The 18,946-nt window shown below is 41.2% G+C and overlaps 1 protein-coding gene across 3 annotated transcripts in view; it reads left to right on the top strand.

Moving 5' to 3' along the window:
- The window catches only part of SLC19A3 (solute carrier family 19 member 3), a 31,445-nt gene extending 12,917 nt beyond the window's left edge, over positions 1-18,528 (top strand). For 2 of the 3 annotated variants that reach the window (XM_061386979.1, XM_061386964.1), the window contains 5 exons: positions 8,797-8,948; positions 12,291-13,101; positions 14,673-14,865; positions 16,301-16,442; positions 17,236-18,528. In XM_061386979.1, coding sequence (XP_061242963.1) covers positions 8,799-8,948; positions 12,291-13,101; positions 14,673-14,865; positions 16,301-16,442; positions 17,236-17,397 — 1,458 coding nt within the window. In that variant the 5' untranslated portion in view covers positions 8,797-8,798 and the 3' untranslated portion in view covers positions 17,398-18,528. The remainder of the gene's footprint in view (positions 1-8,796; positions 8,949-12,290; positions 13,102-14,672; positions 14,866-16,300; positions 16,443-17,235) is intronic. The other variant, XM_061386969.1, reaches the window with a different exon arrangement.
- The last annotated feature ends 418 nt before the right edge of the window (positions 18,529-18,946 follow it).

Here is an 18,946-nt window from a genome sequence, read left to right as displayed (position 1 = left end):
GACTCAGACATAGAAAACAAGCTTCTGGTCACCAAAGGAGAAAGGCAAGTAGGGAGGGACAAACTAGGAGTATGGGATTAACAGATAAAAACTACTATACATAAAATAGATAAGCAATAGGGATTTACTGTATACCACAGGGAGCTATATTCAGTATCTTCTAATAATCTATAATGCAAAATAATCTGAAAAAGGAAATATATATATATAACTGAATCACTTTGCTGTACACTTAAAACACAATATTTTAAAGTGACTGTACTTCGGTTTAAAAAAATAATTTTCCAGATGTAAAAATTGTACAAAGAAATTGCATAAGTAACTTGATTATCATAGTCATAGCCATGATGACAGTAAATAGTAGCATGTCAATAAGATAAAAATATAGTGACCAAAAACTTCCAATCATTGTGAGACCAGTAGCCTCAGGTTTCTCCAGGAGGAGAGCGAGGATTTGGGTGATAACCAGGTGGTTTGGTTGGAATCCTAGAGCTCATATCAATAGCGCTTTCCAGGGTAGCTGGCAAGGAAACGAGGAGGTGGTGGAAATGGTGCCATGGAAGTAGGAAGCATTACCCATCAGAGAAAAGGAAGATATAACCTTGGAACCAACAAACCCAACCCTGAATTCAGCTTTAGCCTTTTATAGCTGAGTGCCCATGAGCTTTGGGGAGGCTCAGTTTCTGTGTCTGAGCAATTGGGGGCCATGTATATATTTTATATATATATAAAATGTATAATACATAAATTACAATTTTATATTATAAATATATCATATAAATATACAATTTGATAAAATATATAATATGTTTACATTGTTATTTAAATATATACATTAAAATATATAACATATAATAAAATAGGTGGGTGTGTGTGTGTATATATATATATATATATATATATATATAAATAGCTGTGGCAACTAAAGGAGCCAGTTGTTGTTCAGTCACTAAGTTATGTCTGACTCTGCAACCCCATGGATGGCAGCATGCCAGGCTTTCCTGTCCTTCACTATCTCCTGGAGTTTGCTCAAATTCGTGTCCAGTGAATTGGTGATACTATCTAAAAGTCTCATCCTCTGCTGCCCTCTTCTCCTTTGCCTTCAATCTTTCCCAGCATCAAAGTCTTTTCCAGTGAGTTGGCTCTCTGCATCAGGTGGCCAAAGTATTGTAGCTTCAGCTTCAGCATGAGTCCTTCCAGTGAATATTCAGGGTTGATTTCCTTTAGGATTGACTGGTTTGATCTCCTTGCAGTCCAAGGGCCTCTCAAGAGTCTTCTTCAGCACCACAATTTGAAAGCATCAATTCTTGTAGGTCTTCATAGAACCGTTCAACTTCAGCTTCTTCAGCATTACTGGTTGGGGCATAGACTTGGATTACTGTGATATTGAATGGTTTGCCTTGGAAACAAACAGAGATCATTCTTTCGTTTTTGAGATTGCATCCAGATACTGCATTTCGGACTCTTTTGTTGACCATGATGGCCACTCCATTTCTTCTGAGGGATTCCTGCCCGCAGTAGTAGATATAATGGTCATCTGAGTTAAATTCACCCATTCCAGTCCATTTGAGTTCGCTGATTCCTAGAATGTGAGTTAAATTCACCCATTCCAGTCCATTTGAGTTCGCTGAGTCCTAGAATGTCGACATTCACTCTTGCCATCTCTTGTTTGACCACTTCCAATTTACCTTGATTCATGGACCTGACATTCCAGGTTCCTATGCAATATTGCTCTTTACAGCATCAGACCTTGCTTCTATCACCAGTCACATCCACAGCTGGGTATTGTTTTTGCTTTGGCTCCATCCCTTCGTTCTTTCTGGAGTTATTTCTCCACTGATCTCCAGTAGCATATTGGGCACCTACTGACCTGGGGAGTTTCTCTTTCAGTATCCTATCATTTTGCCTTTTCATACTGTTCATGGGGTTCTCAAGGCAAGAATACTGAAGTGGTTTGCCATTCCCTTCTCCAGTGGACCACATTCTGTCAGATCTCTCCACCATGACCCACCCGTCTTGGGTTGCCCCATGGGCATGGCTTAGTTTCATTGAGTTAGACAAGGCTGTGGTCCTAGTGTGATTAGATTGACTAGTTTTCTGTGAGTATGGTTTCAGTGTGTTTGCCCTCTGATGCCCTCTTGCAACACCTACCATCTTACTTGGGTTTCTCTTACCTTGGGCGTGGGGTATCGCTTCAGGGCTGCTCCAGCAAAGCGCAGCCAATGCTCCTTATCTTAGATGAGGGGTATCTCCTCACCACTGCCCTTTCTGACCTTCAACGTGGGATAGCTCCTCTAGGCCCCCCTGTGCCCATGCAGCCATGGCGTGGCGTTGGTCCAAATTTGGCCTTGGGATACAGAATGAAGCAGGGCAAAGACTAATAGAGTTTTGCCAAGAAAATGCACTGGTCATAGCAAACACCTTGTTCCAACAACACAAGAGAAGACTCTATACATGGACATCACCAGGTGGTCAACACCGAAATCAGATTGATTATATTCTTTGCAGCCAAAGATGGAGAAGCTCTATACAGTCAGCAAAAACAAGACCAGGAGCTGACTGTGGCTCAGACCATGAACTCCTTATTGTCAAATTCAGACTTAAATTGAAGAAAGTAGGGAAAACCACTAGACCATTCAGGTATGACCTAAATCAAATCCCTTACGATTATACAGTGGAAGTGAGAAATAGATTTAAGGGCCTAGATCTGATAGATAGAGTGCCTGATGAGCTATGGAATGAGGTTTCTGACATTGTACAGGAGACAGGGATCAAGACCATCCCCATGGAAAAGAAATGCAAAAAAGCAAAATGGCTGTCTGGGGAGGCCTTACAAAAAGCTGTGAAAAGAAGAGAAGTGAAAAGCAAAGGAGAAAAGGAAAGATATAAACATCTGAATGCAGAGTTCCAAAGAATAGCAAGAAGAGATAAGAAAGCCTTCTTCAGCGATCAATGCAAAGAAATAGAGGAAAACAACAGAATGGGAAAGACTAGAGATCTCTTCCAGAAAATCAGAGGTACCAAAGGAACATTTCATGCAAAGATGGGCTCGATAAAGGACAGAAATGGTATGGACCTAACAGAAGCAGAAGATATTAAGAAGAGATGGCAAGAATACACAGAAGAACTGTACAAAAAAGATCTTCACGACCCAGATAATCACAATGGTGTGGTCACTGACCTAGAGCCAGACATCCTGGAATGTGAAGTCAAGTGGGCCTTAGAAAGCATCACTACGAACAAAGCTAGTGGAGGTGATGGAATTCCAGTTGAGCTATTCCAAATCCTGAAGGATGATGCTGTGAAAGTGCTGCACTCAATATGCCAGCACATTTGGAAAACTCAGCAGTGGCCACAGGACTGGAAAAGGTCAGTTTTCATTCCAATCCCAAAGAAAGGCAACGCCAAAGAATGCTCAAACTACCACACAATTGCAGTCATCTCACATGCTAGTAAAGTAATGCTTAAAATTCTCCAAGCCCGGCTTCAGCAATATGTGAACCGTGAACTTCCTGATGTTCACGCTGGTTTTAGAAAAGGCAGAGGAACCAGAGATCAAATTGCCAACATCTGCTGGATCATGGAAAAAGCAAGAGAGTTCCAGGAAAACATCTATTTCTGCTTTATTGACTATGCCAAAGCCTTTGACTGTGTGGATCACAATAAACTGTGGAAAATTCTGAAAGAAATGGGAATACCAGACCACCTGGTCTGCCTCTTGAGAAATTTGTATGCAGGTCAGGAAGCAACAGTTAGAACTGGACATGGAACAACAGACTGGTTCCACATAGGAAAAGGAGTACGTCAAGGCTGTATATTGTCACCCTGCTTATTTAACTTATATGCAGAGTACATCATGAGAAACGCTGGACTGGAAGAAACACAAACTGGAATCAAGGTTGCTGGGAGAAATATCAATAACCTCAGATATGCAGATGACACCACCCTTATGGCAGAAAGTGAAGAGGAACTCAAAAGCCTCTTGATGAAGGTGAAAGTCGAGAGTGAAAAAGTTGGCATAAAGCTCAACATTCAGAAAACGAAGATCATGGCATCTGGTCCCACCACTTCATGGAAAATAGATGGGGAAACAGTGGAAATAGTGTCAGACTTTATTTTTCTGGGCCCCAAAATCACTGCAGATGGTAACTGCAGCCATGAAGTTAAAAGACGCTTACTCCTTGGAAGGAACGTTATGACCTACCTAGATAGCATATTCAAAAGCAGAGACATTACTTTGCCAATAAAGGTTCATCTAGTCCAGGCTATGGTTTTTCCTGTGGTCATGTATGGATGTGAGAGTTGGACTGTGAAGAAGGCTGAGCACCAAAGAATTGATGCTTTTGAACTGTGGTGTTGGAGAAGACTCTTGAGAGTCCCTTGGACTGCAAAGAGATCCAACCAGTCCATTCTGAAGGAGATCAGCCCTGGGATTTCTTTGGAAGGAATGATGCTAAAGCTGAAACTCTAGTACTTTGGCCACCTCATGCGAAGAGTTGACTCAATGGAAAAGACTCTGCTGCTGGGAGGGATTGGGGGCAAGAGGAGAAGGGGACGACAGAGGATGAGATGGCTGGATGGCATCAATGACTCGATGGACGTGAGTCTGAGTGAACTCCAGGAGTTGGTGATGGACAGGGAGGCCTGGCGTGCTGCAATTCATGGGGTCGCAAAGAGTCCGACACGACTGAAGCGAATGAACACGCACACAATAAATGGTAAACAATGGGCCAATGGACATGTGAAAGTAAGTAAAACATCAGCTAGTGAGTCTCTGGTGTACAGGCATACCCCAGAGATACTGCAAGTCTTTCAGACCACCACAGCAAAGCAAATATTACAATAAAGTGAGTCACACACTTTTTGGTTTCCCATTGCATATAAAATTGTGTTTACATTGCACTGTAGTCTGTTATCTCTGCAAGACCATTATGTCTAACAAAGATATGATCTGATCAAGGGATTAGTGGGTGGGGCAGGGTTTGAGAGTCTTATCTGAAACATCAGATTGTCTTCACCTATCTCTTACATTCCAGGGCTTAGAGGACCAGCAAAGAACTTCAGGGTAATAGGTCTATGTGTAGGTTTGGGAACTCTCCCTAGTTGATTTCTGCCCACTTCCTTCCCAACCCTGTGGCATGGAGCAGCTCGGCCCAGTGCATGGATAAGGAACCAGGGGTCCTTGGGGCTCTGGCATCAGCATCACTCAGCACCTATAAATGTAGGTTCATGGGCCTCACTAGACTTACTGAATGAATCACACACACTTAAGGGCTGGAGTCCAGGAAGTCATATTTTCACCAAACCCCCAGTTATTCTGATGCTAATCTGATGCTATTCACAGGCATAGTAACTGGCCAGAATAGGGAAGGGCTATGCAGTGAGGCAAGTGCTTGACAAGATGACCTGGAAAAGGGGGCGAGGGGTCGGAGGAAGGAGGGATGTGAGGAGTAAGGACTGTGGGGGTAGAACAGCCAGACATTAGCAGCCAAGAGTCCTAGAGTGCCCCAGTGGCAGGCAGACAGAGAGGGTGAGTGCAGAGGAAACACTTCAGGCTCACAGCAGGTTAGTATCTTTCCTGTGAATTATGTTGGAGAACTTAACCATGTCCAAGACCACCAAAACCCATGGCCCCTTTACAGGGGAAAATTTGATGCAAAATTATGAAGGCATGAGCTCATTGTAATCCACATGAAAAAGCAAGATGTTCTCAAATGTGGCTGCCGTAAAATAAAGGCTTTGTTCTTGTTTTTCTGAGCATTGGCGGATGAGATCCTTCACCGGAGTTTTTGTCTGAAATTTGAATTTCAAGCAATGTTATTGGTGAGCTGGCAAAAGAAGTATGAACTTGTATGAATGATCAGTAAGCTACCTGCCCCCTTGAGTGGTGTGAAACTGCAGACTTAGAGATGAGATGGGGCCCATCATAAAAAAAAGTGGAAGAACAGTCTGAGACATGCTGCATTCTTTTCACAACACAGAGTTACACCAAGATGGAAAAGAAGGGAAATAAGAAAATGATGGCAAGTCAGAGCTTTACCAGCTCAATTTTTTAACCGAAGAATTACTAATTCCCAGATCATAGACACATAAAAATAATGTGGATGTCTGTTTTGTGTCAAGCACAATACTAAGCAAGGAAAGAGTCTGATGGAGAGAAATTGTGTAAATAAATACCTTCGGCATATTAAGTAAGATTTCAGAGTCAGAAGTTTCTGTGCAAAGTGTACTAGGCAGATTATAGAAACTTTGACCAAGTCAATCTCTGTTCTAGGTTTGACCTCCTGGAAGGTCTTGCACAGACTGACTTCCTTTTATTGCACTTAATTACGCTTTGAAGATTCTGCATTTTTACAAATGGAAGATTTGTGGCAACCCTGCCTCGAGCAAGTCTATCCACACCATTTTCCCCAACATCATTTGCTCGCTTCCTGTCTCTGTGTCCAAACTACCCCACAGTTGCACTCATCTCACACGCTAGTAAAGAAATGCTCAAAATTCTCCAAGCCAGGCTTCAGCAATACGTGAACCGTGAACTTCCACATGTTCAAGCTGGTTTTAGAAAAGGCAGAGGAACCAGAGATCAAATTGCCAACATTCTCTGGATCATCAGAAAAGCAAAAGAGTTCCAGAAAAACATCTATTTCTGCTTTATTGACTATGCCAAAGCCTTTGACTGTGTGGATCACAATAAACTGTGGAAAATTCTGAAGGAGATGGACATACCAGACCATCTGATCTGCCTCTTGAGAAACCTGTATGCAGGTCAGGAAGCAACAGTTAGAACTGGACATGGAACAACAGACTGGTTCCAAATAGGAAAAGGAGTATGTCAAGGCTATATATTATCACCCTGCTTATTTAACTTATGTGCAGAGTACATCATGAGAAACACTGGGCTGGAGGAAGCACAAGCTGGAATCAAGATTGCCGGGAGAAATATCAATAACCTCAGATATGCCAATGACACCACCCTTATGGCAGAAAGTGAAGAAGAACTAAAGAGCCTCTTGATGAAAGTCAAAGAGGAGAGTGAAAAGTTGGCTTAAAGCTCAACATTCAGAGAACTAAGATTATGGCATCTGGTCCCATCACTTCATGGGAAATAGATGGGGAAACAGTGGAAACAGGGTCAGACTTTATTTTGGGGGGCTCCAAAATCACCAAAGATGGTGACTGCAGCCATGAAATTAAAAGATGCTTACTCCTTGGAAGGAAAGTTATGACCAACCTAGACAGCATATTAAAAAGCAGAGACATTACTTTGTCAACAAAGGTCCATCTAGTCAAGGCTATGGTTTTTCCAGTAGTCATGTATGGATGTGAGAGTTGGACTATAAAGAAAGCTCAGTGCCGAAGAATTGATGCTTTAGAACTGTGGTGTTGGAGAAGACTCTTAAGAATCCCTTGGACTGCAAGCAGATACAACCAGTCCATCCTAAAAGATATCAGTCCTGGGTGTTCATTGGAAGGACTGATATTGAAGCTGAAACTCCAATACTTTGGCCACTTGATGTGAAGAACTGACTCATTGTAAAAGACCTGGATGCTGGGAAAGCTTGAGGGCAGAAAGAGAAGGGGACGACAGAGGATGAGATGGTTGGATGGCATCACCGACTCAATGGACATGGGTTTGGGTAGACTCTGGGAGTTGGTGATGGACAGAGAGGCCTGGCATCCTGCAGTTCATGGGATCACAAAGAGTCGGACGCGACTGAGCGACTGAACTGAACTGAGCTGTCTCTGTGTCACCTTTTGGTAATTCTCACAATATTTCAGACTTTTTCATTTTTATAATGTTTTTCATGGTGACCTGTGACTAGTGATCTTGGATGGTAGTGTGGCAGAAAGATTATTACGATTCACAGAAGGCTCTAATGGTGGTTAGCATTTTTTGGCGATGAAGTATTTTTTAATGAAGTTACGCACAGTGCTTTGTTAGACATAATGGTCTTGCAGAGATAATAGACTACAGTGCAATGTAAACACAATTTTATATGCAGTGGGAAACCAAAAAGTGTGTGACTCACTTTATTGTAATATTTGCTTTGCTGTGATGGTCTGAAAGACTCGCAGTATCTCTGGGGTATGCCTGTACACCAGAGATTCACTAGCTGATGTTTTAGTTACTTTCACATGTCCATTGGCCCATTGTTTACCATTTATTGTGTGCGTGTTCATTCGCTTCAGTCATGTCCAACTCTTTGGGACCCCATGGACTGCAGCCTGCCAGGTGTCTCTGCCCGTGGGATTCTCTCAGCAAGGATACTGGTGTGGGTTACTATGCCCTCCTTCAGGAGAGCTTCCTGACCCAGGGATCAAACCCACACCTCTTGCATTACATAAGTATTCTTTACCACTGAGCCTCTGGGGAAGCCCTTACCCTTTATTGCATGCTAAGTCACTTCAGTTGTGTCTGACTCTTTCTAAACCTGTGGACTGTAGCCCGCCAGGCTCCTCTGTCCATGGGATTCTCCAGGCAAGAATACTGGAGTGGGTTGCCATGCCCTTACCCTTTATTAGTAGCTACTTATTACCAGGATTATGATGGAGAGCACTAATGAAGTGGGCCTCTACTCCCAGCAATAATGAGTAAGAAGTTTGTTGATAAAGTAGGGTTGACTGGCTTCCATAAGAAATATTTGAAAGCAGTTAATCACTCACCTTTTCAGGTCAGCTTGAGATAGAGGAAACTTTGTCCTCTCATAAAACATTTAGAAATCAGCTCTTCATGATATCCAGAATGCCAGAAAGAATAAACCTCAGTTCATTTTGGTTTTGTTTTCACTTGATCAGCCATGAGTTGTTTCCAGACTTCAGAGAGCCAGTCTTGGATTTATCCCACTGTGATCCTCTGCCTGTTTGGATTTTTCTCCATGATGAGACCCTCAGAACCCTTTCTTATGGTGTATTTATCTGGACCAGATAAAAACCTGACCAGTGCAGAGGTGAGTTAATATCCATACGAACCTTAATGTTGTTTAATCTTACAGGACTTACACAAGGACATAGAGTCAGGGTGTCATTCAACTGGAAATAAGATTAATATACTGACCTCAGTGAATCCCATTTTCATGGTATTTGTTATTTTATAGAACTGTTCAAACCACTCTTCGCTCCTCACACTTGCAAAGATGGGAAACCTAAACACATCACATGTATAATAAATATTTTCACTTTTACAGAGTTCTAACATTAGGCTTAATGCATGGGAACATGCCAAGTCTCATTGATTCTGTTACACTTATCCTAAAATACAATCACTGCCAGGCACAGGATCTAGTCCTAATAAACTTTTAATTTGCTGGTGTATAAGCAGAATATATTTTTTTTAATTGTAGCATTTCTTTGAAAGTGTTGAGAGTGTTAGTTACTCAGTCGTGTCCAACTCTTTGCCACCCCATGGACTGTAGCCCACCCAGCTCCTCTGTCCATGGAATTCTCCAAGCAAGAACACTGGAGTAGGTTGCCATTCCCTTCTCCAGAGGATCTTCCCTACCCAGGGATTGAACCCAGGTCTCCTGCATTGCAGGCAGATTCTTCACTATCTGAGCCACCAGTGAAGCCTTTCCTTAGGACACTTAATTTTGAAAAACTGTTTATCAGCAGATGAGAAATTAACAGTTTATCTCCCAGCTTTATCTTCCCGGAAGTCCCAATTCTCTAATTCAAAAGGTCCGCCGCTTTTTTTTTTTTAATAACAAGGAAGTGCCCTGACCCAGTTGAAGAATTACCCTAGGCTAGTTCTGTAGTCTCCAGTCCTAGCTAAGAAGACACTGCAGATTGTGAGGCTTCACTTGAAAGGGTCATTGATGGTGTTTTATTTGGTGATGAGGCAATAAGGACAGAAGGGCAAGTTTATTCTGCTGCACTGTAAATCACTTAGGGGCAGGTCTGTTTCAGAGTTTCCGAGACAGGAACGTGACTGTTAAGACAAAGCAGACCACAGACAGAGGTCCAGAATCGGCCAGCGAACCCCAAGCCTCTACTTCTGCAACCATTATGGACCAGTGAAAAAGTGTTAGTTGCTCAGTCATGGCCGACTCTTTGCAATCCAATGGACTGTAGCCTGCCAGGCTCCTCTGTCCGTGGAATTCTCTGGCAAGAGTAATGGAGTGGGTTGCCATGCCCTTCTCCAGGGAATCTTGCTGACCCAGGTCTCCCACATTGCAGGCAGATTCTTTACTGTATGCGCCACCAGGGAGCTGCTGTGGACTAGCTAGACTGAAAAGGTGCAGCCCAGTCCCACTAGCCTTTCAAATCACTGAACTTCCCCTCTTGTCACTGACACGGGAACCCATTGAGGTTGCTGGAGGAAGCAGAGGGGCACAGAAGAGAGGCTGCTGTGGCTGACCTACACCTGTACCCACCATGCCCCAAAGACCAACAACTTCCTCAGTGCTTTCCATGAATGAACAGTGAGGTCCCCTGCATTTCTGACTAAATCCACGAGACAACTCATATTATGCTGAGACCGAGAATTGAGTAAACAGATAAATCAACAGAACTGAAGAGAAACGGGGTTGGAAGCCCATACAATTTGTCCAGGAAGGAGACAAAATGCGTTACTGTTCCCACATCGTAATTCTGCCGGGTGATTTACTCTTTGCTGTCTTCCTGGTGTGTTCATTCAGACTTGCACGGGCTATTTTTTTTGCCATGATAGTGAATCAACACAAAGATAAAGGTTGCTGAATTCTTCTAACGCTGTAGCTGCTTTATGAAGTGTTGTTAATCTTCAGGCAAGACAAGAATAGTATTTTTTTTAATAGCCTGAAAAGCCCACAAGTCTGTTGAACAATTTTTAACTAGTTTGCAGGCATATCTCAGAGACATTACTTGGTTACAGACACAGTAAAGCAAACAATGCAATAAAGTGAGTCACATGAATTTTTTTTATTTCCAAGTGCATAAAACAGTTATGTTTATACCATACTAATCCCTGGTGGCTCAGACAGTGGAGAATCCTCCTACAGTTCAGGAGACCTGGGTTCGATCCCTGGGTCCGATCCCTGGGTCAGGAAGATCCCCTGGAGAAGGGAATGATTACCCACTCTAGTATTCTTACTGGATAATTCCATGGACAGAAGAACCTGGTGGGCTACAGACCATGGGGTTGCAGAGTTGGACATGACTGAGCAAGTAATGGTCTCAGCTGAGCATGACTTTCGCTCAAAGACTATTAAATATGCAATAGCATTATGCCAAAAAATAGTATATACCTTAATTGAAAAATATTTTATTGCTAAAAAAATGCCAAAACAATTACAATAGTAACATCAAAGATCACTGATCATAGATTCCATAACAAACATAATAACAGTGGAAAAGCTTTAAATATTGCAAGAACTACCAAAATATGACCAAACTAAACTAAATAAAATGAGCAAATGCTGCTGGAAAAATGGCACCAATAGTCTTGCCCAATGCAGGTTGCCACAAACCTTTAATTTGTAAAAAATAAATGAATAAAAAGAACAAAAAGTAAAAAGCACAGTATCTGCAAAACAATAAAATGAGGTATGCCTGGACTCTAGTGTGTATACAGTTAGTATAGTTCACATTGGGCTTCCCTGGTGGCTCAGTGGAAAAGAAACTACTTGCCAGCACAGAAGATGCAGGTTCGATCCCTGGGTCAGGAAGATCCCCTGGAGAAGGACATGGCAACCCATTCCACTATTCTTGCCTCAGAAATCCCATGGATAAGAAGAGCCTGGCGGACTACAGTCCATAGGGTCTTGAAAGAGTCGGACATGACTTGGCAACTAACCCACAAAGTTCCGATTGCACGGGAAGCTGATGTATTCTTGTATTGAAATGCATGTAGATGTATAAAGTGGGTTTTTGAGGGGGTGGGGGAGTTCTCCTTTCCTAGGGTTTCCTTGAAAATCAGTTTTCTATTCTGTTTTCTCGTCATATGAAGATACCCTATCTAATCAGGGCTTCCCTGCTGGCTCAGATGGTAAAGAATCTGCCTGCAATGCAGGAGACCTGGGTTCAATCCCTGGGTTGGGAAGATCTCCTGAAGGAGGGTGTGGGACCCTTCTCCAGTATTCTTGTCTGGAAACTCCCCACAGACAGAGGAACCTGGCGGGCTACAGTCCATGGGGGTCACAAAGAGTCAGACACAACTGAGCAACTAAGCACAGCACCCTATCTGACTAGATACAAAGTTTTATATTGGGCAAGCCACATGGATCAACACTTTAGTAATACACAAGTCTGAGAAAGGTAACCCTCCTCACTTCCCAGTGCTTCGTGGTCACAGAATCCATTTTCCACCTCTGCAGCTCACAAATGAGATCTTCCCCGTGTGGACCTACTCTTACCTGGCACTACTGCTTCCAGTCTTTGTCCTCACGGATTATGTCCGCTACAAGCCAGTCATCATCCTCCAGGGCATTAGCTTCATCATTTGCTGGCTGCTGCTCTTGTTTGGCCAAGGAGTCAGGACCATGCAGGTGCTGGAATTCTTCTATGGGATGGTCACCGCCACTGAGGTGGCATACTATGCCTACATTTACAGCGTGGTCAGCCCGGAGCACTACCAGAAGGTGAGCGGCTACTGCAGGAGTGTCACGCTGGTGGCCTACACGGCGGCCTCCGTGCTGGCCCAGCTCTTGGTATCCCTGGCCGGCCTGTCCTACTTTTACCTCAACGTCATATCCTTGGCCTCTGTCTCCGTGGCCTTCCTCTTCTCACTTTTCCTACCCATGCCTAAGAAGAGCATGTTTTTTCATGCAAAACCCAGCCAAGAAGCCCTTCCAAAGCCACCAGGAACGGACGCTGTCTCAGAGGAACCTCAAAAGAATCACAAACCAGTGGGAAAAGTAGTGTTCACTGATTCAGGGAACCCAGATGATGGCCAGGTGACCAACCCAAAGCCAGGAAATGTAGCTCTGAGAGTTTTTGTGCAGTGGTTACAAGATTTGAAGCAGTGTTACTCCTCAAAACATCTTTTTTACTGGTCCCTATGGTGGGCTTTTTCCACAGCAGGTTATAACCAGGTTTTGAACTATGTTCAAGTCCTGTGGGATTACAAAGCACCGTCCCAGAGTTCAGTATATAATGGAGCAGTAGAAGCTATTGCAACCTTTGGAGGTAAGTAAACATTGATCTATCTTCCTTTCTTGCCCAATCCCCACCCCCTCCACCCCTGCAAACTAAATTCATTTCTCCAGTTGCTGAATTCTCCACAGTGGTAAATTAAGTCTGTTCAGGAGGCATATTAACCATTTTCAGAAATAGAAGGCAATGGGGGAAAAAGACACGACATTTCTGTTTAATGTGTTACAGGCAACTCAAGAGTTCAGGATTCAACACCAAGTGATTACATTCTAACCAGATTCCTAAAATTCCGTTTCCTCATCAAGAAAAGTGTTAATAGTGCCCTCTTTTCTTTCAGGATTGTTTTTAATATCAAAAAGAAAATGGACATTGTGTATTAATATATAAACAAGGTGTTCTGTTATCTTAGAAAATGAACTGAAATAGTAAGACTTCCAAATTTTCACTGGAAGGGTTTTTGTTAATAAAGAATTTGATTTAGCTAGTCCGGGTCTTTAAGCAATTCCAGGTTCTACACCACACATTTCCAAAATTAGCTTTCTTACGAGATTGAAATCAGAAGTGGAAGGTATTTGAGAGTCAAGATTCTAATATCAGAGAGAAGTCTGCCTTTGAAGTTCACTCTGCAATAAATATTTATATCCTGGTTAACAGAAACTTAAATTCAGCTAAGACTTTGAAGATATTTTCTAGGAAGTAGGAGATTTCCACACCCTCCTTTACAAAAAAATTTCAGAAACTTCATGTGGCATCCATTTTACTATTGTTTCCCTTTTAAGAAGACTTACATTTAAACTCCTAGAAACCAGGGCAGTCTTGGAATTGGTTCACTGAAATTATTTATTCCACATTTCAAGTTCTGAGAAGAAAAGTAGTTTTATTTCTTTTGTAGTAATGGTTCTTGCCTACATCACATATGGAAAAGTTAGTCAAATCTCAGTAATTCAAAACATAAATACCTCTCACTTCCTTAAAGAGAACTATAATTACTAACCCTAATTTCTGTCAATTACTCAATCTCTTAAATTCTGTAACTTGTTCACCTCAAACCTGAAGTAGATTAAGCCAAATCTTGAAGACACTGGGATGGAGATTAGAAGAAAGATGAAGATTAGTACTAATGACTAAAACTTACTACCCAGTGCAATATATCTGTAACATATTGCTGAGAAAAACAACAAAGAAAGGCATATATGAACAGGCTAAGTGTACTGCCAGAACAATTGTTTCATCTTTATCTATCCCTGCCCTGAGCTTGTTATATTAAGCAACTGAGTTTATGTATCTTTTTTCCCCACTCTGATGATTAGGAACCTTTCTGGTCCCTCTGGAACCTTTCTGATGCATAGAACAGTGTTTGGCATATAGTTGATGCTAATTTAAAATGTGACAACTAAATGTTTGAAAGAATAGAAATTAAAGAGTAGCCAAGGGAAAACATGCTTGAGAAGTGGATAAATCCCCATTTAGGCGGGTCACATTATTTTCACAAATTGTGTAAGTAATATATTCCTCTTTCAGAACTGCCTGAAACCTGAATTCTTAAGACAGCATGTTAACATTTCACTGGATGTGTTGGATCTTCCTTAATGTTTCTTCTGTAGGGGCCCTGGCTGCCTTTGCGGTGGGTTATGTGAAAGTCAACTGGGATCTTCTGGGAGAGTTGGCTCTGGCCATCTTCTCAGTTGTCAATGCAGGCTCTCTGTTTCTCATGCATTACACGACCAACATATGGGCGTGCTACGCTGGCTATTTGATATTCAAGACTGTCTACATGCTCCTTATCACCATAGCAGTGTAAGTATTACTTAGCATTTCTTCTCACTCCTGAAACAATACCATGTTCTCTTTTCTGTATTCCTGTAATTCCATTGAGAACTTTGGAAGGATTTTAATCAATGCAATAGTAAATGTTGACTACTTTATATTAAATTAGGCACAGTTAAGCCATCTTTTCATTCAATTGTTTATCCATTGAATATTGCTGATATTAGTCAGCAAGGAAAAATGTTTTGTAAGTTCATAAACCAAAGGCATGTTACAGTGTCATTTATAATTTTTATTTCAAGCAATTTTCCGGTTTGCATAGTATGATGGAATTTGATTTGTGATTGAGATTTCGTCTCTAATTTCGCTTGGTTGCTAAAGCAATTCCAGGCATATACTTTTGTATGAAACAAAATATTCTCAGCCCGTCATAACAAGTTGGCTACTGAAAAAAAAGTAAATGCAAAAATCACGGGAAACTATAAATCCCAGTGATTTTTTTAATGATTAAAAGAATTTGGTTCCATATTTAAGTGCAGAGAAAGTTGAGTGTAGGAAATATGATTTGGTTTCACTGAAAGAGATAAGAAACATTTGAATTTTAAACACATGAAAGAAGTAGTATGAAATTTTAGGTTTTAATCTGTGAAAAATGCTTGATAAGTAATTGACAAAACACAGAAATATAAAGACCCTGAGAAAAGATCATGAAACATAGGAAAGAGATGAAATTTGTGGCATGCTCTTTTTTTTTTTTTTCCACTGAATGGAATCAGGTTAATGTATCAAACTCATGTGTCTTGAGGTTTTTTTAATGTATTTTGTTAAGGTAGAATGACATTATTTCTTTTCATTTCAGGACTATTCAGAACCCAAAGCCTTTTACCTTCATTCCAAGGAAGAACTGCAAATATCATATATTTGCCAGCCTTTCAGAAGTATTTTGTAATAAGACTTCAAAATTTATATAATTATTAAAAAAAAAAAAAGAAGTTAGCTATAGATTCACTCAGTTATACCACCAGTCATGGTTTGGATCTTCCAAAGAACAGTTCACCTACAAAACTTTAAAACTGCTGATAGAGTCAACAATAAAATGAATAGCTGACCAAAAAATTCCTTAGGTCGGATACTGCTGATTTTCATAAAAAATACACTGTGAAACAGTATCTAAGATCAGATAGCCTGCCATATTCTCAAGTTATGAGAACTAGAACATTTAGGTTTAATTTCCGAAAGTATTAAATTGGATAGGAGCAATTTTGCCGTATTTCCTGTAACTACATTTTAATTCAGCCTTTAAGTATGTATATGTTTTTTCTCTGCTCTACCTGTTTGTCTATACTGGAGGAGATTTAGACCAAAAGTGTTGTTAGTAAGACACTTTCTCTTCAGTCTCTGTCTTTTAAAGATAAGAATCCCATGTATGTTCATGTTTTAAAAGTTATTATGTGTTGAATGACAGGTTTCAGATCGCTGTTAATCTGAGTGTGGAACGCTATGCCCTGGTGTTTGGAATCAACACCTTCATTGCCCTGGTGATTCAGACTATTATAACTGTAATCGTAGTAGATCAGGGAGGACTGGGGCTTCCAATCAGCATTCAGGTATGTTGCAATACTTCCACTTACCTATTCATGTAATTGGGGGAACGTAGAATGAAAGGGCTTTGTTCAGCCTAACCACTGCCAGTATTTAATGTCTTGAATTCCTTGGCTAGGCAAATTTTAAAATAAGCCATTCCTTTAATTGCTAACTGTAAAATCAAGCAGAGTTTGAGCAGTAATCATTATAGGTTAGCATTCGCTTTGGCTCCTAAAGCCCCATCAAGTGGCACTTACCATTGTGTCCCCCTTATGCCTCCTCCTCCTCCTGTGGTCTAGGGCCCAGGTTTACTAAGATGCCACTGGGGAGGAGCACATGCTTACCGAGTCTACTTCCCTTTTCCCTTTAGCACTGAGAGACTTGAAATTAGAACAGCATCACGTTTTACATATGGTTCCGAAATAAAGGGGATAAGGCAGGTGAAAAATAACCTGTGTTTATAATCCATTCCTGGAGACACTATATATGCACTATTCTCCAAAAATGGATGCATACATCAGTGGGATTTAGTGTTTTTGTTTTTTACCATTAGTGGTATCTGCTAGAATTTAACCCAAGCAATCTTGACTGTAGAGCCCACATTCTTAGTTACTGCATAGCTTATCCTTTCACACCTGGTTCTTCTAAAAGGGGAGAAGGAAGTTTTATGCAAATCTAAAAGATCTGTATTAAGACCCTAAGTCTCAGTAACCCCATAATCCAAGTAAATCAAGTGAATACACAAGCATCGCTGTGTATTATTAAGGACAGTCATATTTCATGTGTGTCTAATTCACTCTATTTGTTTTTCTCTAGTTTTTAGTTTATGGAAGTTACTTTGCAGCCATTGCTGGCATTTTCCTAATGAGAAGCATATACATTATCTACTCAGCCGCATGCCGAAAGAGAGTACAGAACTCTGCTGTTACAAGTCAGAACCAATATAGGCCACACCCAGAGGAACCAAAGAACGTCTAATGAGCAAAGCTCTAACCTCTGTCGACCACTGCAGCCTCTGAGCAAGGACTCTGCTGGTCACACTCACATATATACTGAGTGTCGTATCTTAACACCCTTCACAGGTCTAGATTTCAACGAACATTTTCAAAACCAGGAAAGGTCAGCTTTGGACTAGATACCTATGTGCCCAACTGACCTAGATGCAGCTGACCAGGGCTATCATCTCAATTCAACAGCCCATGTCGGGGAACTCCAATGAATAGCCATGACTGGAAAATTCTGGTTTTGATCGCTTACAAGGATATGCACATGGTGTGGAAACAAACCATGAAAAAAACCCAGTCATCCTTAAGTTGATGTTCCCCAGCTGTGAACAAAAATACTAACTGAAGTGACCTTGTTCCTTTATTAGATATTTGTTTTATTTTACCAAAATAGGCAACACAATGGACATTTTTTGTCACATGAACCGTTGTCCTTCTTCCATTAAATATATTTCTTTAAAACATACAGTTCCTTGAGAAAATTGTAAGACTTGGTCCCATTTGTAAGGGCTCCTTTTCTCTCCTGAGAACACAGTATTATTTGCCAGCTATTATCTGTTAATATCACCACTTAATTTTTTTCAAGATGACTTCTCACTTTGTGCTCTGCTGAGCTTTGTTGTTGAACCTCTACCTCAGGAGTAGCTTCAGACACTCCTGTGTGGCCACAGAATGACATTCATGCCAATTTCCAGTGGTCCCAGGAGAGGCAATAAACTTACTCCTGTCATGACTCCTGAAGACGGAAATGGCAACCCACTCCAGTATTCTTGCCTGGAGAATCCCATGGACAGAGGAGCCTGGTAGGCTGCAGTCCATGGGGTCACAAAGATTCGGACACAACTGAGCAACTATCACTTATCACTCACTGTCTTGACTCCAGAGAGGTGTTTTAATATCATGTCAGTGTGATGTCTGCCTAAAACAGAAAAACCTAAATAGACATTTTAGGGATTTCTAGAAGTATTTGTAAATAAGAAAATCTAATTTTTAGATGGGAGAAATTGTGCTAAATAAAACAGATGTGTGCAAAAAAAGAGCCTTTCTCATTTTTTGATGAATTGTGCTGAAAAATGTCTTGAGTTTGCATGTCCTTTGAAACTTCAACAACAGTCCCATTGAACAATCTGCCACTGGGAATAAAGAATGCTGATTCAATATTTGTCTTTCCAATAGACTTTTCTCCAAATCTCCAAATTCAGTCACTGGATGAAAAATTAAAATTCAGTCCAAAAATCAGTATACTTGCTTAGTGGAGAAAGCTAATACATAATTATATCAAAAAGAAGGAAAGAATGACCACTGTTGTCCTTCTTGGTTATTGTAGTGAAGATGTTAGTCAACACAGTGAGATAACGAAAAGTCAAAAATTGGAAAGAAGGGGAATTCCCTGGGCGTCCGGTGGTTAGGTCTCTGCACTTTCACTGCCGAGGGCCCAGGTTTGACCCCTGATCTGGGAACTAAGATCCCACAAGCCATGCAGCATGCCGTAAAACAAAAAAAATTGAAAAGAAGGAGGAAAG

This window comes from Bos javanicus, chromosome 2, assembly GCF_032452875.1.
Source record: "Bos javanicus breed banteng chromosome 2, ARS-OSU_banteng_1.0, whole genome shotgun sequence".
NCBI classification, from domain to species: Eukaryota; Metazoa; Chordata; class Mammalia; order Artiodactyla; family Bovidae; genus Bos; species Bos javanicus.
Note: the sequence above shows the minus strand (reverse complement) of the source record. Positions and strands in the feature narration are given on the sequence as shown.